The following is a 27,591-nucleotide window of genomic DNA, read 5'->3' as shown; positions in this document are numbered from 1 at the left end:
AAATCCATTTATATCACACAGCACATCACGATTTGTGTTAATTAGCGCTACCTCAAGCAGCGCAGAGGAAAATGTCGGCATGCAGTAAATGGGCCCGGAATTATAATAAAGAGCATTTTACTCTCACATATAAATGAGATAATTGCAAATTATGAAATTATCACTCAGGTTTCACTAATAGCATGATGCATTTAGCGCTGTAATTAATTATTTCATTCAAGTTTAAAAAAAAAGTCACTTAATAGTACAGGAAAATACTACGGTGATGGAATGATTTACATAGCAAATGATGAAGGCAGTGCGCGACCCGTAAGTACATCCAGTTTATTGGCTGAAGGTGTAGTCATACACAGGGGCCTCATGCTGAGTCGCAAGAAGTCCGCACACAATGTGCCCGCGCAAAAATCTCTGACAATCCCTATGGCGCATGTGTAATGGCGTTTATATAAACCCGTGGGTGAGCGACTAATAGTACCTGCTGCCCACGCTTCTGCGTCTGACTCTGAATCAGGTCCATAGGTGGTAAATGAGTAGCTGACCGGTGGAGAGGAATCACAGGATAAGTCAGGCGGCAGCTGCTATGCCCTATGAGGACACACACAGTATATTCCAGCCAGCTGTGTAATCCCAGGGGGCGGTGCTTCAGATATGGAGCTTCAGGGAGGACACTGCGGGAGCACTGACGGGGAATGTCTTATACCTCCGCCCAAGCAGCCTACAGATCTACTGACCACCATGGCAAAGGCCGAGTTGGACTACCCACCCCTAAGCTACTACCTCACAGCTTTAAATAACACTGGTGCGATCGCCTCTGCCGGATTGACAGGTGGTTGCGGGGCAGAAGGGGGCGTGCCAACAGCATTGAAACGCCGTTGGCGGGGCGCGGTCCGGATAGCGGAGGCGTGTCCGGACCATTGAGGGGGTGGGCCGCGGCGGCTGCTGCTTGACGTCACATGCAGCCGCTGCGACCTGGGACGCGTTGAGTAGCGGCCTGACAGTGCACAGGAGCTGCGCTGGCAGGGAGCTATTCATCAGGTACAAAAGCATCGCCGCCGTGCGATGTTTTCGTACCTGCGCGGGAGGGGGGGGGGGGGCAGAGCCAGACATGCGGGGCGGACTAGCCCTGTGCTGGGCGTCCCCCCCCACACATGTCTGTGAAACTGATCATAGAGGTGCTAAATTTACAGCTCTGAATTAGGCCCATAGAGTGTAAGCTCCACTGACACAGGGACCGATGTGAATGGCCAAATATTCCCTGTAAAGCGCTGCGGAATGTGTGCACTAAGTAAATAAATAAAACACCTATTTTTGTAATAATTATATTCAAATATATTTAAATGAAGTTCTCACAATTCTTTGATACAGCGCTGCGCTTTCAGCTTGGTACGGTCCCTGCGCTCGCAGGACAATAATATATTTCTGCAGGAGAATGGCGCTGTGAATGAGGAACAAAATGTCAGCGTGTTTGATGTTCTATGAGCACCTGAACATAATTCCTCCGCACAGGAATGAGTCATTCTCATGTAGTGATAAACTGTAACGACAGCGCTGTCTGGAGACCTACACTCAAAGTACTGTATACAATAAATATTCAAAGTAGGATGCTATAGAATGAATTTAAATAACTTTTACTCGAAGGCACTTAACCATATCGTTTTACTGAAACTAAATGTTTTTAAATGTCAGAAAAAGTTGGTTATGTATTTAGCGTACGCACAATGCAAGGATCCAGGCAAGTGGAATTACGGACTTAATGGCCAACTGTAATTTTTAGTGTTTTTTTTTTAAGACCGCATAAATGATTCAGAGCCCTGTTAATTATTAAGTCCTCCATCACCGCGATAAGTAAGTTGTTTTTTTTATCGCTGCATAAAAATAAAAAAAATGACTCCCGCATTTATCAAATCAGTACTGCAGAGTCAGGTGACAATGCAGGCCTGGATCCAAGGTTGTAATTAGAGGTGGGCAGGGGGTGTTGCCCCACAGCACCTAGATTTGGCGTGCAGGGTCCCTGCAACCCAGGGGCAGCAGCCGCCACTGACAAAGACTAGCAGCTGGGTAAGCGGAGCCGATACACTTACAAAGCTTTGTCGCTACTCTATCTTGTCGTCCTGCCTCGCGTTTTTCCTGAGTGTATTAGGGATACCTCTGAGTGTGGTAGGCAGAAGCGGGTTGGTCCGGGGGACAGGGTGTCATCTGCCCCCCGGACCAGAACAATGTCAGTGCTCCAGGGCCGCACCCCCGCATGTACATGGCTAGCTTGCTGCGGGTGGGCGGGTGGGAGGCATGCAAGGAATGATGCTCCCTGGCCACTCTGTGCTGCCCGTAACACAATCAGAAGAGCCACTTGGGCAGCTGCAGGTGAGACAGCCACCACCAAGGGACTAATTAATAAAGAAGGTACGTTTGCTGGCGGGGGAGGGGTGCCGTGAGATGATTAGTGAAGGGGTCGGGGTAGTGCTGTGTGATGATGTTTTTGAAGATGGGGGGAGTGCACTGAAGGAGGGGGGGGGGTAGAGGTACTGTGAGAGGTACTCATTAAAGAAGCTGGAGAGGGGGGTAGGGGTTCTTTGACCAGTCCTGACCCACAGACTCTCTCTTATCACCCACCACTTTTGCCCCGCAGTATCACTCACCCTGTTACTCACATCTGCCCCGCAGTCTCTCTCACCCTGTCACCCACCACATCTGCCCCGCAGTCTCTCTCACCCTGTCACCTTCCAGGCCTACACCACAGATTCCAGATCTGCCCCGGCAGACACTGAGGCTGCTGGTGCCAGTGCCGCCCACGGCTCATGGCGAGGGAGGGACTGCTAGCTCCACTCTCTCGTCTCTTCTGCTACCGACAGGTCAGGTCTTCCATGGGGGGCTGGGGCAATTAATGTGTGTTTTAGATTTTTTTCTGTGGCGGCCATTGTGTGTGTATTTTTTTCATGTGAGAGCCAATGTGTGTGGGTTTTTTTGTGTGGTGGCCAATGTGTTTGCTTTTCTCCTGTAGGGGCTAATGTGTTTCTTTGTGTTTTTTTTCCTGTGGGGGGGGGGGGGGGGGGGGGGGCACTGTTCTTGTTTTTTATTTTTTTCTGTGAGGGGTAATTGTGTGTTTTTTAGTTCCTGTGGGGGGCAATGTGTTTGTTTTTCTCTGTAGGATGCAATCAGTCTTTTTTTTTCCCTGTAGGAGCAGTATTTGTTGTTGTTTTTCTGTGTGTGTGTGTGTGTGTGTGGGGAAGGGGGGTCAATGTATATGGGGAATTTCCCTGTGGGGTCCAATGTGTCTGTTTTCCCCCCTGTAGGAACCAATGTGTGGAGACCGCTGCAAAATTCTCAATTATGGTGCTAGTAGACCCTTGGCCAGAGGGAGTGCTGAGACGTGGACAATGAAGGGTGTTGGTTATTGCTGTGAGGCGTACAGTGAAGGGGTGAGGGGGGGAGGGGGAGTGCTGTGTGGTGGATAGTGAGTGCTTTTAGAGGGGGGGCAGTGTGAGCTGTGGGTGGGTCAGTGTGTGCTGTGAGGGCCTCAGTGGTATAAATGCCAGGAAGATGCAACAAGACAGCTATTTAGGGGGCTATCAGGGAGATAAGGATGGAGGGCTTGATGAGATTACCATGTAGGGCCATTGCTGGCAAAAAAGCCGGGGACCACTTGATTGCATTTGCCCCCCGGCCAACCCCTGTTGTGGTAGTGATACCTCTTACCGTAGTAGGAACACTGTATTAGTAAAGCCACCACAGTCTGTCAGTGCGTACGAACATCTCAGCCACTGGGGAACACTCTATTGGGTTTTATGACTGATATTTCATTGTGTGCTGAGAACCTCCGGCATCTCTCTTTCCCTGATTCTAGGTGCTGTGGTATTACCATCATCTCTGTGAATGATTCCTCATAACACAAATAATGATATGAGCAGCAGCCAGCGGGATACATACATCACACTGCGTACGGAACAATTACATTTCTTCAGCATATTTCACGAGTGACACATTAGCAGATAACGAAGCTCCGCACTCCATCCTTAAGCGAATGCAAATACACCTGGCATTACATGACTTGTTCCAGAGATAGGTTAGGGACAGGCTCATGACTCTTTGACAATGAGACACTCATATTTATGACTAGAAAAATACAGTTTGCAGATATCACAGTTGAAAAAAGCCCCTGTAATAAATGTGTTCTAATGACAATGACCGGGAGCAGACGCCTATTGCAACCTTACTACAGCCGGTGAGTACGGTTTATTTGTGGCACAACATTTGCACAAAAAACAAATATATAGGGGGGAAAAACTATTATGCCGGTGCAAGGTCTGTCACGCTGGCGTCAGGATGTAAGGAATGATCCATTGCATATGCGTGACCTCTCACACCTGTTGTCATCTGCAAAGGCCAGGACACCACTATGCACAAAGCAGATTGTACAGGTCGAGGGAAACTAATTTATACCGTCCAAAAAAGGTTATGACATTCTGTAATGAGGTTCGCCAACTCATTGCCGAGAGTTGTAAAAATGCGCCCTCAACACTTTAAAGGTTTGTTGTAGAAAATGATGTGAAAAAGAAAAAACTCTAAGGAAGTGCAATACAAAAAGGAAACAAAGGTCTAAAATAGCCTGGATCGGAGAAATTGCAGTTGTCTGTGAGTAGAAAGGCGCAACAGGAAGAAAAAATGCCCCGTGCAAAACTGCGAATGCATCGTAGATCGCTATCCTCTCGCCACTAATCTGCGACTGAGACAGGCTGGAAGTGATATGCGCTGATGTCAGAGACCCTCCCCCCAAAACGCCGGGGCACTCCTGCGTTTTTCTGACACACCCAGAAAACAGCAGGTTTCCACCCAGAAACGCCGGCTTCCTGTCAAACAGCGGCTGCATTGCGTTTACAATCTGTACACATTTTCTGTCACTATTACCCCTCGTGCGTGCGCAATGCGAACGCTACACATGCGCAGTCGTTCGATAATCGATCCATTTGCGATTTCTCTAATTAGCGATCCATGCTGAATTAGGCCCTAAATCTCTTTGGATAGTAGTAGCTCCCCACAATATTGCTTCAGTTTTTAAAGAGTAACTACTTTATCAGAAATTAGGCGGCCATTTTAGGAGGGAGGTGATTCTCTAACACACCAGAAACAGTAATGCCCCCTACACATTAGGCGACCCGCTGCCGAGGTTCCCAGCGGCCGATATGTCCGGCGGGTGACCTGGCGGGGGGGGGGGCGGAGTGAAGTTTCTTCACTCCCCCCGTCATCCGGCTCCATAGCAGTGCAGGCTAATATGGATGAGATTGTCCATATTGGCCTGCATGCATAAGCGATGGACGGGGCACCAACGATGAACGAGCGCAGGGCCGCGCATCGTTCATCGCTGGTGCCTCCACACTGAGAGATATGAACGTTCATATCGTTCTGTGTTATCTGCCAGTCTGTAGGGCCCTTAACCGACAACTTGACAGACTAAAGGGCCCCAAACACTTATGTGACATGTCCATCTGACATATCGCAGGCGATCACCCCGGCAGCCTCCCGGGGGGCAGGATCGCCCAAGATACATCGCATGCTGTATCTTGGGCGATCCCAGCCACGCCTGCGGGGTCGGACGTGATTGAATGTGCAGCACATTCAATCTGGAGGATCCGATCCGATGCTCACGGGAAAGTGCATCAGATTGGATCGGATCAGAAACATCTCCAAAATGCCCGATTCCCCCCGATATATCGGGCCGAATGCCCAAAAATCGGATGAAATCGAGCATTATCGTCCTAGTGTATGGGGCCCTTTAGAAGATATCTGTATTGGTTGACTTGATTTATACACAGGGGTGGGGACAGTGATATCACAGCAGCTTAAATGACTGCAGTTCCCTTTTTTCTTTTTGGGAGAGGGTCGGGGCTCTGCCCTAATACGAGCTTGAGCTGCCCATCTGCCTGTGCCATGCCCTCCGAACCTCCCACCTGGCTGTCCCCTCCCAGAGTGAATGGCAGGGCCGTAACTAGGGAGGGGGGGGGGGGCTAAGGGGGCATGCGCCCCGGATGCAGGAGTTGAGGGGGCGCTAAGGAGTTACAGAGGAGCAGGGTGTTTTTTGTGTTTTTTTTACCGGCGGTGCTGTGCTGCTCCAGTGAGACAGCAGATAGCTCCCAGGGCAATGTATCTGACCCACCTGTCTGCCCGCAGCTGGCCCCTGACGCTGTGCGAGTGAGCACCAGTACCTGGGATCGCGCAAAATTACTGCCTTGCCCCGGGTGACGAAAATCCTAGTTTCGGCCCTGGTGAATGGTCAGGATATCTGTGCTTGGGGGCAATACATTATACGAGAGCTGGAGTGGGTATACTTTGGACAATGTATTTTATGTTCCTGGTTCATATGTGAAATTGCCAGTTATGGTGAGTGGTTGTTGTAGACACTAATATGGTGTCCCATAACATGGATAATGGTGAATTATGTTTAAGCATAATTAATATAAACTGGTGAGTAAAAGTAACTTCATAGTATATCTTACAAGTGACAGGCGCATATGGAGGGTAATTTGTGTCCCAATGTTTTTGTAATTTTAATTAGATCAGAAACTGCTGCATATTATCAAACGGAATGCAAACTGCAAGCTCAGACTAACCGCTGCTGTAAAACCATCACATACGGTTATTAATGTCTATGGACATAAAGTTATTATTTATTTACTTGACTTAATTATTCTGTGCAATGTACAAGCTATAAAGATGTGGTAAGAGTTGGTGTCTGGTGGCTGAGTAGGTTCCTGTTAAAATAAGGGGAGAGAGCGTTTTAAAGGGTCGCTGAGCCAAAAGTAGAAGTTGCTTTACATAAGAGGGCTGCTACTAACGCTCACAAATAAATATATATATATATATATATATATATATATATGTCACGTTTTCAGACATTGACAGTGGAACGCTTGCAATCTGCTACATCTCAAGTAGTTTTCTGCAAATTAATGTTTAAGTGATTGGATGCAGCCTCTCAGGTGCATTGCTGGCAGGAAGCCTTGGGTGCATACAGGGCCGATTCTAGGGCCAGGAAAGCCATGCAACCGCACGGGGCGTCTGCGGCCACGTCCACTGACTCCTGCAGGCAGTATTCCATGCTGAATACTGTTGAAAATGTCCCTCCCATAATGGCCCCGGCTTCAGAGTATACAGTTCTGAAGTATGCTAGAACAGTTCGGCGGCCATTTTGGGAAGGCATTTGCTACAATGGCATATGAGAAAGGACTTGGAGGCAGCAGATGCAAACACGGAAGTGCCAGGACCCAGCTGCGCTGGTGGTGCTAAGTACGATGATGCAGCCTGCATTTAGAGGAAGAAAAGAGCGTCAAGAAACACCTGACAACGTGCAGGCAGTGGGGCATTACTATGTGAGGCAGCTGCCTCACTGGGGCATGTACTATTGAGTCAGGGGCATAATATGGTGAAACGGCATTACTGTGTGGGGCATCATTGTAACTTCACAAGGTGCCTATTTAGCAAGCCAAAGTGCAACTTAAATCATGCCTATATCAAAACCATGCAGCGATATCTATGCTGTGAAGAGATGGTGCATCAGGATGCGTATGCCTGACCTGCATTTGGGGGATACGCAATGCTACGTACAGGAGGACAGTCTTTTTGGATTCACGAGAATAATGCCAGCGGGTACTTTGCAGAGACAGCGTGTTTACACAACCGCTGTCCCAGAAAGTATTTTTTTGCATAGCAGGGAAACTTAAGTAAAATTTGCTAACAATCAGTGGCAGCTACTTACCTGTCTGCATTGGCGGGCTGCATCGTGTCTGTTTGATCTCCCTACTCTTCCGGTGATTGACGGCTGACATCACCCACAGGTGTGGCTTAAGTTTGGCAGCAGGAGGCGGGACCTAAATATGGGCTGGAGCTTAATTTGCAAACAGGATGGCTTCTAGGGACTGCATCACCTGCAGCCCCTGGAAGCCAGATAGGGATGACGTAATTGCAGGGGTGTGGCTCCCCATAGGTAGCACTCTTTCTGCTATCACAGTTTGGACTGGCAGTCCCAGCAACTGCTAGGCAGCCCCTGATGGTGGCAGATTTTACTGGGGAAATCTGCAGTCCTGTAACCCCCAGGTAAAATCCACCACTGCTAATAATTGCATCAATATTGGCTGAATTGTCCCATGTTGCAATAGGTAAGAGCTTTTATTGCCATGACAGATATTTCATTGAGACAACCGCCACACTGGCCTGGAGTGGTATCAGGTCACTTATAGTATTGCCCTGGCCAGTCTCTGCAGATTTGGGCTCCAGTTCCATTAATTAAAAAAAAAAAAGAATACTTTAAAAATGAATTTTTAAAATTTAATAAATATTGTTAAACTCAAGATGTATTAAAAATGCTGTCCTCAAATAACAAAATAATGGTCAATGCTTTTGGCTTGATGTCATCATCCTATGATGGCAGTAACATCACCAGGCCAAATTTGGCATAGCCAAGATAACTGAGAAATTATCCAGAGGCTTCTCCATCCAGAGGCTTATATCACTGCCAGCAGTCACTGGCAATACCAGCAGGGTCGGACTGGCCCACAGGGGTACCAGGGAAACCACCGGTAGGCCCCACTGCCTGAGGGCCCACTCTTTCCTCTATGAATCAGGTTCCAGACTGTGCACTTGTATTATACATGGTAGATATGTTGCATTACACTGCACTAAACTTGTATTTCAAGCCTCTGTGGAGGCTGGCCACACCCCCTTTGTAGAATGGCCACACCCCTAAGTATGGGCCCCTATCACTGCATTCCCCCGGTGGGCCCTTCATACCCCAGTCCGATACTGAATACCAGTGGTACTACCACCCAGCTTTGATGAAATGTGTGAAGCGAGAATAAGCCCACATCAATCTGTTATAAATATGCCCCATGCAAAAAGAGGCTAAACTCATCTAAAGTCCTGGTTAGCGCGCCAAAATAGCAATTTGGATGGCCAAAACCTGGTCTTTTCGACAATTTCTGCTCTCCGCCTCGGTGGGCGGCAAGCAGAGATCAGGCCAATGTGCGTGTCGGCAGGAACAGTTGATTAGCTCTGACCAACGGTCAAAACTATGGACACACAAAAAAAAAAAAAAAAAGTGTTGCTCCCCCCCCACTGTGCCTACATTCTACACACTGGCGTATTTGTAATAGGTGCACACCACATACGCTGCACTCATTTTTTAATACTTACCCCTCCGGAGCACAGCTCCCATGGCAGCACCGCTGCAGAAATCGCCGGGAAAATGGCTGCCGCATTAGGGTCTCTAGAGCACTCTAGTGGGGACGGGTGTTAGGTTTTGGGCTGCAGGGTGAGGGCTAGGATTAGACTGTGGGTGGGAAAGGTTAGGGTTAGGCTGTGGTGAGGGGGGGTTAGGGTTAGGCAGCCTTGGGGATGATTAGGGTAAGGCTGCAGGGGAGGGAGGGTTAGGTTTAGGCTGCGGGTAAGAGAGGTTAGGATTAGGCACCACCCGGGAGGGTTAGGGTTAGGCTACAAAAAAGGCAGATTAGGTTTTGGGGGTTAAGAGGTCAGGGTTACCTTAGTTATTACTAGCTGTAAAGATCTTAAGCTCCGGGATGCCACTGTCGGTATTTTGACAGCCGGCATCCCAAGCCCGGGATCCCATATCTAACCCCTCTCTTAAAGTGCCCCCGATTCTACATGTCAAAATTTTAGCTTGACGTAATTTTCTCAAGGTCGACATTTGTCATCCTTATGTCCATGTTGACGTTAAGTTGTCGTCATTTTGATCATGACTGTTGACATTTTAGCATCGATCTTTTGACTATCTAAGTGTTGATTGTCTTAATGTTGACTACATCCCCAGTATTACAGCCAATAGAGGCAAAACCAGTCCACAAGACATCTGGCAAGACTCGTATAACCTACAAGCCACCCAATGCAGATCGCAGCCCCGGGAAGAAACGCCGCCAGCACACTTTCTCCACGGTGATAAGTGAACTGTGAGCTTGAGACATATTACCGGGTAGGGCCCAGCGGCCCAGGATGTAAAGTGTTACCACGGCTGATACGGGGAGGAAATGTCAGATGTGACATATGAGATAACTTTGTCAGAGCTGATTACATTGTGGTTGTACAACAGAACCTAATTAAGACACAGCTCTGACAAATGCCTTGATTTAGTCTAATGATCCCCGTCTGCCACCACCGATCTACCAAAATAAATGTCAAAGGCTAAAAGTGTACTTTGGAAATTATGCAGGGAAAATACAGTCTTGAGTTATCTCTTGCTCTGACTGCGCTTCCTGCATCCTACAATACACAGCGCATATACGGATCAAAGTCTCCCCTAATATATTGTAACGCAGTATTATCCTACTAAATCACCATAGCGCAATCAGCGACTCCATTATTATAAAGCGATGATGGGATCGTGTCACTCTTCATCCAGCAGTCATTACAGCCCTGTCTATACAAATGTTTGCTCCATGTTTTGCACCCATTAAATATGCACCTTTATGCATGGCGAATGCGCTACAATTAAAATAATTAATTTATGTGGAGTGTCTGCGGAGTTCGTGTGGCGAGAATGCTTGCATTGTTCTGAAGGGTAATGCTGCACTGCAGTCTTGCTTAACATTGTTTAATCTTTGTTAGGAAGTCCGGTTCCGTGTTATTTAAAAATATAAAACACATAAATGAGTAAAATTGCCCGGAATATGTTTGCAGATTTCACCTGTGTTTGTAGAATTTGGGTCTCTTTAATAGAACTGTAAGATGCACCACAGTGGTATACGGATAAACTGGGATATGGTCCTTTGGTTGACCTCACTTTGGTCGACGTGCATTAGGACGACATGGGCATTAGGCCGACATGATGCATGAAAAGGTTGACATTAGTTTTTCAAAATTTTTTTTAATTTTTTGAACTTTTTCAAACTTTACGATCCACGTGTGCCAAGCTCAGCGGTAGTGGAGCGAGGCCCCTTGCCCAAAGCATGCAAGGGGAACATTGGTGCACTAATTGGGGTTCCCGTTCACTTTACGAAGAAAATGAAGAAAACGATAATAAAAAAATCATGTTGACTTTTTCCATGTCAACCTTTCCCGTGTCGACCATTTCCATCGGTCGTCCTAGTGACTGTCGACCAATAATGGTCGCCCTAAATAGGGTCGACCCAACAAACCTATTCCGGATAAACTATCTGAAAAAAAAATGTATTACAAAATGCATCTGGAATTTGAAGAAGCGCAGAGTATTTGGTACTCACTAGTATTTAGGGGGTCATTCTGACACGATCGCACGCTGCAGTTTATTGCAGCGGTGCGATCGGGTCAGAACTGCGCTTGCGCCGGCGGCACAGTGCTAGGTGCATGCCGGGCGGCCGAAGGCCGTCCGGTACGATCTCCGCTGCCTAATTGACAGGCAGAGGTGGTCGCCGGGCAAGGATGGGGGGGTAGAACGGCACGTTTGGGCGCCGTTTCGTAGGTGCGGTCCGGCCAACGCAGGCGTGGCCGGATCGAATGGGGGGCGGGCCGCAGCGGCTGTGTGACGTCACACGCAGCCGCTGTGGGCCGGGGAGCGATGAGTAGCTCCCAGCCAGCACGCTAAAGCTGCGCTGGTCAGGAGCTACTCTTGAAGTGCAAAGGCATCGCCGCTGTGTGATGCCTTTGCACTTCTGCGGGGGGGGGCACTGACATGCGGGGCGGACTAGCCCTGTGCTGGGCGTCCCCCCACATGTCAGTGTGAATGATCATAGCTGTGCTAAATTTAGCACAGCTACGATAACTCTAAGTGGGTCCAGGAGAGCTCACATGACCCGGGTACTGTGTTGGCACGGGAGGGAGGAGAAGGCAGGGCCGTCTTAGCAGCAATGTAGGCTCTGGGCAAAGCAATGCACTGGGGCTACACAGCCATTCACGGAAACCAATTACAAAAACTCATAAGATGCCCCTCCTGCTATCCTATATCGTCTCCCTATATGCTTCCATACAGTGCATGGCTATCAGTGCTCTAATTGGTGGATAGCTGCAGCCATCCACCAATCAGCATGCTGATAGCCATTCACAGTCTACCTGCAGGCTGGGAGGCAGGTAGAGAATTCTGCCTCGTCGCTCTGATTGTATGACCACCAACCACCTCTGCTTGAAGGCCCTAGCATGGTGGGGCCCTGGGCAGCTGCCTAGTGTGCCTATACAATAAGATGGCCCTGAGAGAGGGGGGTCAGAGGATTCTTCATTACTACACCCCAAACCAATCCACTCCTGGATCCATGTTTTTGGGGTCAAGGCTTAAAGAGTAAAATAATTCAAGAATATGTCACATGGCTATTGTTATGATACAGTTACATAATATTATTATTATTATTATTATTATTATTATTAATATTATACAAAATGAAAACTGACTATCTTGCAACAAACAAGAACAAAAGCAAAATACACACAAATCTAATGCCAGTTTTAGGATAACCACTCAATAACAACAAAGTAAAATCTCATAGGAATGGGGTTATTCAACCAGTGGGTTCTATCTTCAAACATCTTTGTGTATTACTAGTATTGCTTTTAAGACAAGCACATAAAAACCATAGTATAATGCACAAACTTGATATTAATAAACAGGAATATGGCTGCAGCTTTCAACTAATTTATCTGTCCGTTGAAACAATGTTGCTGCACTCTGCAAAACAGTTATCTCTATGTGCAGCGTAGGAGCTGATACATTTAAATGTTTCATCCAGAAGACAGAAGAAAAAGAAAGGATAACTATTTTATTACGGGACCATAGGGCTTTTTGAAATACAATACGTTGTACTTGCTTTAAGGTTAGTCTTATCTTTCCATATAAATAGTGGGGAACACTTTGCAAGCACTATAAGTCATTAGAGGCATTTAATCATTCTGTCTTTGAATACTCAGGAAAATACAGACACACAATCAATAACCGGGTGACATTTGAGAATTATGGAACATTTTAAAACTATCATACAATTTCGCCCTCCAATCAGGTCTCAGTTACAAAATTTCTCTTCTTAAGAAGAGGTTAAGAAGAGGGTTGCGGTATATTCATAATGCAGGACCCGCCAGGCGTGTGCTGGATAAAACACGCTTATGATTGATGCCTTCATTTACACATGATGATATGCAGTGACACTCTGGTCTCTAGTAGAACAAAGTAATTATAGTATTGACCTCTGCTGAGCTGTCGGGGCTGCTAGTCCCACAGCTCCTGGGAGATAACGTTCATTGTCTATAGAGGGATTACGCTCTCGCTCTCCAGTCTTACTTACATCTTAAATCGTTTATTACACCTATCTGAGGAGCTTTCACAGGTGGGATTGTTAAAACACACTTCCCAACTGTATCGGCATATGTGGGACAGTCCCGCTTTGAGGGCTCAGTCCCTCCGCCTCAGATTTGTGAGGTAAAGCTGACCGGGGGTGAGGCCGCCTCACCCCCGGTCAGCTTTACCTCACAAATCGGAAAGCTGGGAGGCATGCCCTGTCCACTGCTCTGGTGAATGGATGCCACGGGCACCTTCTACTGTAAGGGTTATAAAGGGTGGCACTAGGTTTTCTATGGGGCCACCCCACCATTGTGATGTCACCACGCCTCCTTCCCTGCCTGTCCCGATTACAGGAGCTGTAGGGTTGGCAGGTAGTTTGGTTAAGAGTCGCACTCATCTCAGCTGCAACGCACTTGCAGCCAAGTGGGTGTACCTGGGCGGCAACTAGTCATTGGCATAGGCTAAGTGTTCTGAGGGCATGCCATGGAATCTAGGTGGCTTTGTGGGCTATTCAGTAGTAAGCACATGTAAGGATTTGTTTGATCTCAGACGGATTTGTTGCACCGAGGATAGGATCGGTGTAATTACAGTATGTGCTGATAGTTATCAGACGGCTACTTTCACCAGCAGGTGGATGGCGATGGTGCGGCTACTTATATTGCGGATAACACTGTTTCCCAACAAGCATCCACTCTTATCTTTGAACACACAGTGTAGTAGCTTCTGTGGCTCAATTGCCTGCAACGTCTTTATCTCCTCCAGGATCAGTGTCACCAGTTTTGAAGTGGGATGGGAGAAAATAACCCACAGCCAATCCAATCATCAGAATGCTTATAGAAGCACGGGTGAAGGGTTATGCTCTTGTAGGAAATAGTGACAGTGTTGTCTTGTGTGATTTTGTATGTAAGGGCAGGGCTGCATGTGACAGGGACATGATGTGAGGAAGGGAATGGAGGCAGCAGGAAGCCACAGACTGAGAGTTATATAGTGGGAGTAGCAGGGACCCCCAGCAGCACAGAGTATATCAGGAGATGAGTGATGTGTTAGTGAGGACAGGGCTGCATGTGACAGGGGCAGTGACATGATGTGAGGAGGGGAATGGAGGCAGCAGGAAGCCACAGACTGAGAGTTATATAGTGGAAGGAGCAGGAACCCCAGCAGCACAGAGTGTATCAGGAGATAAGTGATATGTTGAGACAGGGCTGCATGTGACAGGGGCAGTGACATGATGTGAGGAGGGGAATGGAGGCAGCAGAAAGCCACAAACTTAATATAGTGGGAGGAGCAGGGTCCCCAGCAGCACAGAGTATATCAGTAGATGAGTGATGTGTTAATGAGGACAGGGCTGCATGTGACAGGGGCAGTGACATGATGTGAGGAGGGGAATGGAGGCAGCAGGAAGCCACAGACTGAGAGTTATATAGTGGAAGGAGCAGGGTCCCCAGCAGCACAGAGTGTATCAGGAGATAAGTGATATGTTGAGACAGGGCTGCATGTGACAGGGGCAGTGACATGATGTGAGGAGGGGAATGGAGGCAGCAGGAAGCCACAGACTGAAAGTTATATAGTGGGAGGAGCAGGGTCCCCAGCAGCACAGAGTATATCAGTAGATGAGTGATGTGTCAGTGAGGACAGGGCTCCATGCGACAGGGGCAGTGACATGATGTGAGGAGGGGAATGGAGGCAGCAGAAAGCCACAAACTTAATATAGTGGGAGGAGCAGGGTCCCCAGCAGCACAGAGTATATCAGGAGATGAGTGATGTGTCAGTGAGGACAGGGCTGCATGTGACAGGGGCAGTGACATGATGTGAGGAGAGGAATGGAGGCAGCGAGAAGCCACAGACTGAGAGTTATATAGTGGGAGGAGCAGGGTAGATGAGTGATGTGTTAATGAGGACAGGGCTGCGTGTGAGAGGGGCAAAGACATACGGCGGTATGTAATTCCACTCATGTCCGGCGGCCATGCGGGATCCCGACCGAACTCAGACATTTTTTTAAAAGGGCAATCACTTACAAGGCAAAACCATGCCTTGTAAGTGATTGGCCCTTTAATAAAAACTTCTGCGTTCGGCCAGCATCCCGCACGGCCGCCGGACTTGGTCGGCATGACACCCCACCGATGATGTGAGGAGGGGACTGGAGGAAGCAAGAGGTCACAGACTGTGAATGAAATAGTGAGAGGAGCCGGGTCCCCAGCAGCACAGGACAGTGGTGTAAGTCTCCTGACTCTGGAGCAGATAAGCTGTTGTAGCCAATACACCTGCACATGGAGCAAATTGTATACATCCAACTTTTTATATGTGCTAAAGTATATTGTAGGAATTGTGCTTCAAATTACCCATAAAATACCTTCATCCACTCGACTAGAGAACCAAGCATAACTTGTAACTCGCCTCTTACCTGTGTAAATTTTTATACTATCTACAGTCTTTGCAATAACCACATACCTGTATTTCACATATGAGATTTTAATATATCTAAGTGATAACGGGAAATGTTTACGAGCTTGTTATAAGGAATTTAGACCTCAATTGCGCATTCCTTAAAAGAAAGTGCTGACATTCTGGTTTGATCATTTACAAAAGGAGTTCTTAACGGAGTGGTAAACGAGCATAGCAGCAGATTGCAGATTGTGCAGTTTCAATGCCTAGTACGGAAATTCTACTTGCAAGGACGAGTGGGGCTCAGAGATTCCGACTCTTACACAATGAGACAATGCACCACTGAGGACACATACAGACACTTTTGCAATGTGTTAAGATTTCAACCTCTATGGCTTTGAGTCCGTAAAGACCCTTTATAAGGTTATTTATTTTATAAAAGATTCATATAATTAATGCATCTTACAGGGCCCCCAAATCATATGAGCTAGGAAATAACATAACTGCGTCATCATCTGCGTATGAATGGTGTAAGATAAGAAATTATACGTACACTTATCGGCTGATTTTTTGGCACGTCATAGACACCTTCTTTCTTATGGCTGGTAGGAACCTAAAATTAAGTCAGATATGTTCTAAGTAAATATGAAATGTAAATGTAGCACAGTCACACAAATTACAGACAAATACGACAGGACAAATGCTTCTATATAGGACTGATCTATCTGTATTTTCTATGTTATATAGATACGGTGAAACCCCAAAGTGCAATTATCCACCAATATTTCACATGAGAACAATAGGGGTAAATTTACTCAAATGGGAGTTCTATTTAAGATGGGATGTTGTCCATAGCAACCAAATTAGATTCCAGGAATTATCTTCTAGAAGGTGCTAGATAAATTAGAAGTATTGGTTGCTACGGGCAACATCCCAGCTTAAATAGAACTCCCATCTTAGTAAACTTACCCCTCGATGTCCCGGCTAACCACCTTTGCTCTGTAGTAACCCACAAGCTTCAATAAAAACCTCCAGATGACAATGGCTTTGTCTAATTAAAATCTGATTAGGATGTTTTCTGGAATTAGATGCAACTGGTCAAGAACTCAGAGAAGTAGAACTTTACCCATAAACCCATAACAACTAAGCGGCTGCTTGCTTTCATGTGTTATGCCGACACAATGATGATGACAGCTGATCTCTGATTGGTTGCTTTAGGTTGCAGGTATGTTATATGTTTCATGCTATTAAATAAGCCTTTCAATGCAAAGTGAGGTCTTCATGTCGGCGCTATGATCAAACTCGGTGAGGATAGACAGTCAATAGATCAATCCCATATGATCAACATGCAAAAGGTTCGACATGTTCAAAAGGTCAACTGTGTCTAAGGTCGACCTGACAATGGACCTTACCTGTGGAACTTTTGACCATGTCCACCTACTGCATGTTGATCATATGAGGTCGACCTACTGACAGTCTGACTAGACCCCGTCAATCAAGCGTCTTCAACCCATCAAACTCTCATAACCCCACCTTGATCTTTCTCATATTTACTTACACATCAGTATGTCAGCATAATGAATTGCAGAATATGCAAAGTATACTTTTAGGTTCTCAAACATAGACTACGAGTGCTATAAATATATCAAATAAGAAACTACATTAGAAATGATATATGGGCTCCAGATCTGGAATCAAAATTACGGGGTAAATTACTAAAGCTTCTAAAACAGAGAATTGGTGGTGTTGCCCATACCAACCAATCTATCATTTCTGTATTGTCTTTTAGAAAATGATAGACAACATATCATTGGTTGCTAGGGGCAACATCACCAATTCTCTGTTTTAGAAGCTTTAGTAAATTTACCCCTACATGGGGTAAAATGAAAGGCGTTGCCCATACAAACCAATCAGATTTAAGCAATCATTTCTCTACTGCATTCCAGAATATAAATAGACATTGGCCCTCATTCCGAGTTGTTCGCTCGGTATTTTTCATCGCATCGCAGTGAAAATCCGCTTAGTACGCATGCGCAATGTTCGCACTGCGACTGCGCCAAGTAACTTTACTATGATGAAAGTAATTTTACTCACGGCTTTTTCTTCGCTCCGGCGATCGTAATGTGATTGACAGGAAATGGGTGTTACTGGGCGGAAACACGGCGTTTCAGGGGCGTGTGGCTGAAAACGCTACCGTTTCCGGAAAAAACGCAGGAGTGGCCGGGGAAACGGTGGGAGTGCCTGGGCGAACGCTGGGTGTGTTTGTGACGTCAACCAGGAACGACAAGCACTGAAATGATCGCACAGGCAGAGTAAGTCTGGAGCTACTCTGAAACTGCTAAGTAGTTAGTAATCGCAATATTGCGAATACATCGGTCGCAATTTTAAGAAGCTAAGATTCACTCCCAGTAGGCGGCGGCTTAGCGTGTGTAACTCTGCTAAATTCGCCTTGCGACCGATCAACTCGGAATGAGGGCCATAATCTGATTAGTTGCTACTGATTAGTTGCTACTAACATACTCAATGTGCTAAAGTAAAAAAAAAAAAAAAAAGTCAAAAACTCCACTGCGAAGAACTGCAGTGAGAATTTGCTGTTCAGAGTAACTCTGTATAATGAATTTTAGCTTTATTTTTAGCACTATCATCCCAGCTTGCTCAGTTTAAAATGTTTATAGATATATTTATCAACGGTGAAAAAGTAAACATATGTTCTGCTTGTCAGTCAGAAAAAAACTAATTTCAATGCTCTATTCACACTACGGAAATGTACAGTATATATATCATTATTACAGTTGCTTATTGCTAGCTATCATATTTCCTTTGATGTTCTGCCCAAATTCAGTAAGGTTCATTTACAACTGTGCAAAACTGCGAATCACTTGTCTACATTTGCGAAAGTGCGCCTGGTGTAATGGAAATCCGCATCCACATATGGGAAAAAAACTGGTGGCCACGTGTGTAGGTGCAAAAGCTGTCTGCTGTCTATAAAAAGTTTGCATAACACGATGGGATTATATAAATGGAATGCCACGGAGGATTTATGGGTGGGAGTCAGACTACAGCATTTATTTTCCTGCAAAAGCATTTGATTTACAGTATACTGAAATGCACAATAATGACACATGTCCCATCACTGTCAGGATTAAGATACAGTATACAGTAAGGAAAGTTAAAGCAAACTGAATTTTAGAACAAAAACATAAACACTGACATGAATAAATGGAATGTTGGACTACATAGCGACATCTTTACTTTTTCCCCCCCTTGAACCGTAGTCTCAGTAGTAACATCCCAGCTTTATAGGGGCGTCTCCACTGTCTGGGAAGTGGGCTGGCAAGTTCAAATACTCATGGCAGAAAACTAGGCGCACGTTCGCAAGTGCAAATATAGAAGTAGAGCCGGCAGCTATTCCCTGGCATTTGGAAATCAGCATTATCACCACGGATGGAAAAATTCTGGTAAACATGGTGGTAGAAACTCTAATTATACTTTTTCCGCTAAAAAAAAGAAATAGAACTCTGTGAACTAACTTACTAACTCCCTACATTTTGCTACTATAACCAGTGGTGATGGGTATAATATGCCGGCAGTCAGAATACCATCCGCAGCATCCCGATGATTAGAATCCCCCTAACCCTCCATTTCTGTAGTCTAAACCTACCCCCCCACCACACACACACACACACACACACACACACACACACACACACACACACACACACACACACACACACACACACACACACACTCCCCAGCAGTCTAACTCTAACCCTGCCTGGTGGCACCTAAACCTAACCTTTCCCCAGGTGCAGCCTAACCCAAACCCTCCTCCTGCAGCCTGGACCTAAACTCCCACCCCACGGCTTACCTGTCCGGTGCGGCAGTGTCTGCTTCTTCGGGAGCCTGGCTGTCGGGATTCCGGTGCCGGGCATTTGACCCTATTTGGGATGCCGGTGACAACATTCCACATAGTGTTCGGATTCCGGTGTCAGTATTCTGACTGACGGGATCCTGACCAAATCCCCAACCAACGGCCTCAAGCTGTCCACGTACTGCGCGATTATTGCGCAATCCAGGTGAATAAATGACTGGTTTGAACGATTACCTACCAGTGTATGGTGCTGAGTCACTGGTAGGTAATCGTTCAAACCAGTCATTGCTCATCTAACATGTGGACAGCTTTACACAGTGACCTCAGTGTACGTCAGTGGTTGCCAAACGTGGTCATCAAGGCACACCAACAGTCCAGGTGTTAGGGATATCCATGCTTCTCCCACCACCCAAATATATAAAACACAGCTGCCAGGCAATTAAGGAGGAGGCATAAGTAAATCCTCTATATGGCTAATCACCCTAAAGGGGTGTGGTATGGAAGGTAGATAGTAACTAGGTCGACAGTGTCTAGGTCGACCACTATTGGTCGACAGTAAGTAGGTCGACAGGGTCTCTAGGTCGACAGGGTATTTAGGTCGACATGGTCTGAGTCGACACGTCAAAAGGTCGACCTGAGGTTTTTTTGTGTTGTTTTTTCCGTAGAGTGACTGGGAACCCCAATTAGTGCACCGTGTCCCCTCGCATGGCTCACGAGCTTCGGGCAAGGTGCCTCGTTCCGGTACCGCTTCGCTCGGCACAAGTTTCCGTTCCAATCATAGTCCACGTGGACCGTTAAGTATGAAAAGGTTAAAAAAAAGAAAAAAATTGTGAAAAACTCATGTCGACCTTTTGACCGGTTGACCTAGAACATGTCGACCTAGAGACCCTGTCGACCTAGAAACCCTGTCGACCTATTTACTGTCGACCTAGATAACGGATCCCCTCCTAAAGCCGGCCGCTTTGATGGTATGTTAATTCAATCCTTTCATTTTTGTGTTCATTTTTTTACTTTATTTCAAGAGTTGTTTGTACAACATGGCTCAGAGCAGGTGGGGGGAGAGGCGGCTTCACATCTTAAACACTGGTTCCTAAGCCATACTTTTCTCCATTCAAATGTAACTGCTTAAATGACACAGTTTGCATTGCAGGCTGCAGGAACGTAAGCGTCCGTACATATCACCTTTCATTATAGTATCTTTCAAAACCCTGGGCGGCTATTTAGTCCCAGTGTTTCCAATTTATGGATAAAATGCAAAGACTATTATTTGCCTTCATCAAGGATGATATTACAGTGTTTTTCCGGAGCAGAGAGCTGCGCATTACGCATATATAGATCTCATCATGGAAGAAGACACTGTACAAGATCATCGGCGTGACCTCTATGATCATACCATGATGATAATTAGAATAATGATAATCGCAACCTCTCCGCAGACACCTCGTGCCTCCTGGAGAAGGATACTTGCCTGGACAATAATGTAACCATGATAATGTAACCAATAATATTTTCTGCATTAAGATGAAAGCAAATGTATTCTAAGGGACAATGTGGAGAAATTGAGAAGAGACTAATCTGCTTTCTCAGCAACTGGCCACATTCAGCAAGTTAGGCGTCTGCGGGGGGCTATTTCTCAAAGATCAAAGTGATGGTTCCACATAATTTCTGCCCTGGAAAAGCATATTACCATTAGCCGCCGATTTGAAAAGATTGTGATGTGTTACCATCCCTCCTCCTCTCCTCTTACCTTCTGCCTTTCCCTTTCCTTTCCCTCCAATAAACAGATGAAAATATATTTAAATAAAAATAAGATTTTACTTACCGATAAATCTATTTCTCATAGTCCGTAGTGGATGCTGGGGACTCCGTCAGGACCATGGGGAATAGCGGCTCCGCAGGAGACAGGGCACAAAAGCAAGCTTTTAGGATCACATGGTGTGTACTGGCTCCTCCCCCTATGACCCTCCTCCAAGCCTCAGTTAGGTACTGTGCCCGGACGAGCGTACACAATAAGGAAGGATCTTGAATCCCGGGTAAGACTCATACCAGCCACACCAATCACACCGTACAACTTGTGATTTGAACCCAGTTAACAGTATGATAACAATGAAGTAGCCTCTAAAAAAGATGGCTCACAACAATAATAACCCGATTTTTTTGTAACAATAACTATGTACAAGTAATGCAGACAATCCGCACTTGGGATGGGCGCCCAGCATCCACTACGGACTATGAGAAATAGATTTATCGGTAAGTAAAATCTTATTTTCTCTAACGTCCTAGTGGATGCTGAGGACTCCGTCAGGACCATGGGGATTATACCAAAGCTCCCAAACGGGCGGGAGAGTGCGGATGACTCTGCAGCACCGAATGAGAGAACTCCAGGTCCTCCTCAGCCAGGGTATCAAATTTGTAGAATTTTAGCAAACGTGTTTGCCCCTGACCAAGTAGCTGCTCGGCAAAGTTGTAAAGCCGAGACCCCTCGGGCAGCCGCCCAAGATGAGCCCACCTTCCTTGTGGAATGGGCATTTACAGATTTTGGCTGTGGCAGGCCTGCCACAGAATGTGCTAGCTGAATTGTACTACAAATCCAACGAGCAATAGTCTGCTTAGAAGCAGGAGCACCCAGCTTTTTGGGTGCCTACAATATAAACAGCAAGTCAGACTTTCTGACTCCAGCCGTCCTGGAATTATATATATATATATATTTTCAGGGCCCTGACAACGTCTAGCAACTTGGAGTCCTCCAAGTCCCTAGTAGCCGCAGGCACCACAATAGGTTGATTCAGGTGAAACGCTGACACCACCTTAGGAAGAAACTGGGGACGAGTCCGCAGTTCTGCCCTGTCCGAATGGAAAATCAAATATGGGCTTTTGTAAGACAAAGCCGCCAATTTTGACAATCGCCTGGCCGAGGCCAGGGCCAACAGCATGGTCACTTTCCATGTGAGATATTTCAAATCCACAGATTTGAGTGGTTCAAACCAATATGATTTGAGGAATCCCAACACTACGTTGAGATCCCACGGTGCCACTGGAGGCACACAAGGGCTGTATATGCAATACTCCCTTGACAAACGTCTGGACTTCAGGAACTGAAGCCAATTCTTTCTGGAAGAAAATCTATAGGGCCGAAACTTGAACCTTAATGGACCCCAATTTGAGGCTCATAGACACTCCTGTTTGCAGGAAGTGCAGAAATCGACCTAGTTGAAATTTTTTCGTGGGGCCTTCCTGGCCTCACCCACGCAACATATTTTTACCACATGTGGTGATAACGTTGTGCGGTCACCTCCTTCCTGGCTTTGACCAGGGTAGGTATGACCTCTTCCGGAATGCCTTTTCCCTTAGGATCCGGCGTTCAAACCGCCATGCCGTCAAACGCAGTCGCGGTAAGTCTTGGAACAGACAAGGTCCCTGCTGGAGCAGGTCCTTTCTTAAAGGCCGATGCCACGGTTCCTCTTGGAACAGACATGGTACTTGCTGAAAGCAAATCCCTTCTTAGCTCCCGAGGCCATTAGTCCTCTGTGAGCATCTCTTGAAGTTCCGGTTACCAAGTCCCTCTTGGCCAATCCGGAGCCACGAGTATAGTTCTTACTCCTCTATGTCTTATAATTCTCAATACCTTGGTTATGAGAAGCAGAGGAGGGAACACATACACTGACTGTTACACCCACGGTGTTACCAGGACGTCCACAGCTATCGCCTGAAGGTCTCGTGACCTGGCGCAATACCTGTCCCATTTTTTGTTCGGGCGGGACGCCATCATGTCCACCTTTGGTCTTTCCCAACGGTTCACAATCATGCGGAAAACTTCCCGATGAAGTTCCCACTCTCCCGGGTGGAGGTCGTGCCTGCTGAGGAAGTCTGCTTCCCAGTCGTCCACTCCCGGAATGAACACTGCTGACAGTGCTATCACATGATTTTCCGCCTAGCGAAAAATCCTTGCAGTTTTGCCACTGCCCTCCTGCTTCTTGTGCCGCCCTTTCTGTTTACGTGGGCGACTGCCGTGATGTTATCCCACTGGATCAATACCGGCTGACCTTGAAGCAGAGGTCTTGCTAAGCTTAGAGCATTATAAATTTGCTTTTAGCTCCAGTATATTTATGTGGAGAGAATTCTCCAGACTTGATCACACTCCTTGTGTGACTGCTCCCCAGCCTCTCAGGCTGGCCTCCGTGGTCACGAGCATCCAATCCTGAATGCCGAATCTGCGGCCCTCTAGAAGATGAGCACTCTGTAATCACCACAGGAGAGACACCCTTGTCCTTGGATATAGGGTTATCCGCTGATGCATCTGAAGATGCGATCCGGACCATTTGTCCAGCAGATCCCACTGAAGAGTTCTTGCGTGAAATCTGCCGAATGGAAGCGCTTCGTAATAAGCCACCATTTTTACCAGGACTCTTGTGCAATGATGCACTGACACTTTTCCTGGTTTTAGGAGGATCCCGATTAGCTCGGATAACTCCCTGGCTTTCTCCTCTGGGAGAAACACCTTTTCCTGGACTGTGTCCAGAATCATCCCTAGGACCAGCAGACGTGTCGTCAGAACAACTGCGGTTTTGGAATATTTAGAATCCACCCGTGCTGTCGTAGAACTACTTGAGATAGTGCTACTCCGACCTCCAACTGTTCTCTGGACCTTGTTCTTATCAGGAGGTCGTCCATTTTCTTTGAAGACGAATCCTCCTTTCGGTCATTACCTTGGTAAAGACCCGGGGTGCCTTGGACAATCCAACGGCATCGTCTTGAAACTGATAGTGACAGTTCTGTACCACGAAACTGAGGTACCCTTGGTGAGAAAAGGCAAATTTTGGGACATGGAGGTAAGCATCCCTGATGTCCCGGGACACCATATAGTCCCCTTGTTCTTTGCTATCACTGCTCTGAGTGACTCCATCTGGATTTGAACCCTTGTAAGTGTTCAAATTTTTCAGATTTAGAATAGGTCTCACCTAGCCTTCAGTACCACCATATAGTGTGGAGTAATACCCCTTTCCTTGTTGTCGGAGGGGTAATTTTATTATCACCTGCTGGGAATACAGCTTGTGAATTGTTTTCAATACTGCCTCCCTGTCGGAGGGAGACATTGGTACAGCAGACTACAGGAACCTGCGAGGGGGGAAACCTCTCGACATTCCAATCTGTACCCCTTGGATACTACTTGTAGGATCCAGGGGTCCTGTACGGTCCCAGCGTCATGCTGAGAACTTGGTAGAAGCGGTGGAGGGCTTCTGTTCCTGGGAATGGGCTGCCTGCTGCAGTCTTCTTCCCTTTCCTCTATCCCTGGGCAGATATGACTCTTATAGGGACGAAAGGACTGAGGCTGAAAAGACGGTGTCTTTTTCTGCAGAGATGTGACTTAGGGTAAAAAACGGTGGATTTTCCAGCAGTTGCCCTGGCCACCAGGTCCCATGGACCGACCCCAAATAACTCCTTCCCTTTATACGGCAATACATCTTTGTGCCGTTTGGAATCTGCATCACCTGACCACTGTCGTGTCCATAAACATCTTCTTGCAGATATGGACATCGCATTTACTCTTGATGCCAGAGTGCAAATATCCCTCTGCGCATCTCGCATATATAGAAATGCATCCTTTAAATGCTCTATAGTCAATAAAATACTGTCCCTGTCAAAGGTATCAATATTTTTAGTCAGGGAATCCGACCAAGCCACCTCAGCTCTGCACATCCAGGCTGAGGCGATCGCTGGTCGCAGTATAACACCAGCATGTGTGTGTATACTTTTTAGGATATTTTTCAGCCTCCTATCAGCTGGCTCCTTAAGTACGGCCCTATCCGTAGATGGTACCGCTACTTGTTCTGATAAGCGTGTGAGCGCCTTATCCACCCTGAGGGGTGTTTTCCACCGCGCCTTAACTTCTGGCGGGAAAGGGTATACCGCCAATAATTTTCTATCGGGGGAAACCCACGCATCATCACACACTTCATTTAATTTATCTGATTCAGGAAAAACTACAGGTAGTTTTTTCACCTCACACATAATACCCTTTTTTGTGGTACTTGGAGTATCAGAAATATGTAACACCTCCTTCATTGCCCTTAACGTGTGGCCCTAAAAGAAAATACGTTTGTTTCTTCACCGTCGACACTGAAATCAGTGTCCGTGTCTGGGTCTGTGTCGACCGACTGAGGTAAATGGGCATTTTACAGCCCCTGACGGTGTTTGAGACGCCTGGACAGATACTAATTTGTTCGCCGGCCCTCTCATGTCGTCAACCGGCTTGCAGCGTGTTGACATTGTCACGTAATTTCCATAAATAAGCCATCCATTCCGGTGTCGACTCCCTAGAGAGTGACATCACCATTACAGGCAATTTGCTCCGCCTCCTCACCAATATTTTCCTCATACATGTCGACACACACGTACCGACATACAGCACACACATAGGGAATGCTCTGATAGAGGACAGGACCCACTAGCCCTTTGGGGAGACAGAGGGAGAGTTTGCCAGCACACACCAAAACGCTATAATTATCCAGGGACAACCTTTATATAAGTGTTCCTCCCTTATAGCATTTTAATATATATACATATCGCCAAATCAGTGCCCCCCCTCTCTGTTTTAACCCTGTTTCTGTAGTGCAGTGCAGGGGAGAGCATGGGAGCCTTCCCACCAGCCTTTCTGTGAGGGAAAATGGCGCTGTGTGCTGAGGAGAATAGGCCCCGCCCCCTTTTCGGCGGGCTTCTTCTCCGGAGTTTTAGATATCTGGCAGGGGTTAAATACATCCATATAGCCTCAAGGGCTATATGTGATGTATTTTTCGCCATACAGGTATTATACATTGCTGCCCAGGGCGCCCCCCTCCAGCGCCCTGCACCCTCCGTGACCGCTGTGTGAAGTGTGCTGACAACAATGGCGCACAGCTGCAGTGCTGTGCGCTACCTGATGAAGACTGAGAGTCTTCTGCCGCCTGGTTCCGGACCTCTTCATCTTCAGCGTCTGCAAGGGGGGTCGGCGGCGCGGCTCCGGGACGAACCCCAGGGCGAGCCCTGTGTTCCGACTCCCTCTGGAGCTATGTCCAGTAGCCTAAGAATCCAATCCATCCTGCACGCAGGTGAGTTGAAAATCTCTCCCCTAAGTCCCTCGATGCAGTGAGCCTGTTGCCAGCAGGACTCACTGAAAATAAAGAACCTAAAAACTTTTTCTAAGTAACTCTTTAAGAGAGCCACCTAGATTGCACCCTTCTCGGCCGGGCACAAAAACCTAACTGAGGCTTGGAGGAGGGTCATAGGGGGAGGAGCCAGTACACACCATGTGATCCTAAAAGCTTGCTTTTGTGCCCTGTCTCCTGCGGAGCCGCTATTCCCCATGGTCCTGACGGAGTCCCCAGCATCCACTAGGACGTTAGAGAAATAGTATTACTGGGGGGCAAAGCCAAGTAAATGGTGTCATTAGGCCACAAATAACACTCGCGGATCACGGCATTATGCTGTAAGGGTGCAGGACTCCAATTGTGATCAGTCAGGGGGGTTGGGTTCTAGGTACTCAGACCCCCCCCCCCCCCCCGCCCATGTGTGTGCCACTGTTCCAGAGGCCCTAATAGTCTAGTTTTAAAATATAGGGCCTGAGTCTGAGTCAGATGCAAATTGAAATGCACATCTTCATTGGTGTTAATGTTTAGGTCTAAAACTACACTTGGGTACTAATAGGTATAGTGTATAATAGCTATTAGGATGATTGTCATAGAACTGTGAGAAAAAAAATCATAAGCTCTGCATACATCCTCTTCAGTATTAAGAAAACATCATCAATGAATCGTACCCATGACGCTCCTACCAAGATGCAGTAATGCTCCCCTGGCCATGTTCCTGAAAATACTGTACATGTATATCCTTTCAGGCCTCCTGAGTCTGTCTCCTGTGTCATACATCAACTAATAACTTATGTTATCATGGCAGTCAGTGTGCACTTTGGGAACAATACACAAAGTTAGAATAATAGGTATTGAGACATACATGGATTAACGTTCTTTGGTTCTCCAAAACTGTATCTAGAAAGAATGTCTCTTATAGGGTAAGAAGGGAGGGTGAAAGTGTCATTCAGGGTCATGAACCCATAGCCTCAGTCACG

The 27,591-nt window shown here is 46.8% G+C and overlaps 1 protein-coding gene across 10 annotated transcripts in view; it reads right to left on the bottom strand.

The window, feature by feature from the left end:
• DAB1 (DAB adaptor protein 1) overlaps positions 1 to 27,591 on the bottom strand; it is a 1,143,899-nt gene that overhangs the window by 57,761 nt on the left and 1,058,547 nt on the right. For 9 of the 10 annotated variants that reach the window (XM_063939281.1, XM_063939285.1, XM_063939276.1 and 6 more), the window contains one exon: positions 16,173 to 16,232. The exons of the other annotated variant lie outside the window; for it this stretch is intronic. In XM_063939281.1, the coding sequence (XP_063795351.1) occupies positions 16,173 to 16,232 (60 nt within the window). The remainder of the gene's footprint in view (positions 1 to 16,172; positions 16,233 to 27,591) is intronic. 10 annotated transcript variants of the gene reach the window in all.

This window comes from Pseudophryne corroboree, chromosome 9 (assembly GCF_028390025.1).
Source record: "Pseudophryne corroboree isolate aPseCor3 chromosome 9, aPseCor3.hap2, whole genome shotgun sequence".
NCBI lineage: Eukaryota > Metazoa > Chordata > Amphibia > Anura > Myobatrachidae > Pseudophryne > Pseudophryne corroboree.
The sequence above is the reverse complement of the archived record's forward strand: the minus strand, read 5'-3'. Positions and strand labels throughout refer to the sequence as shown.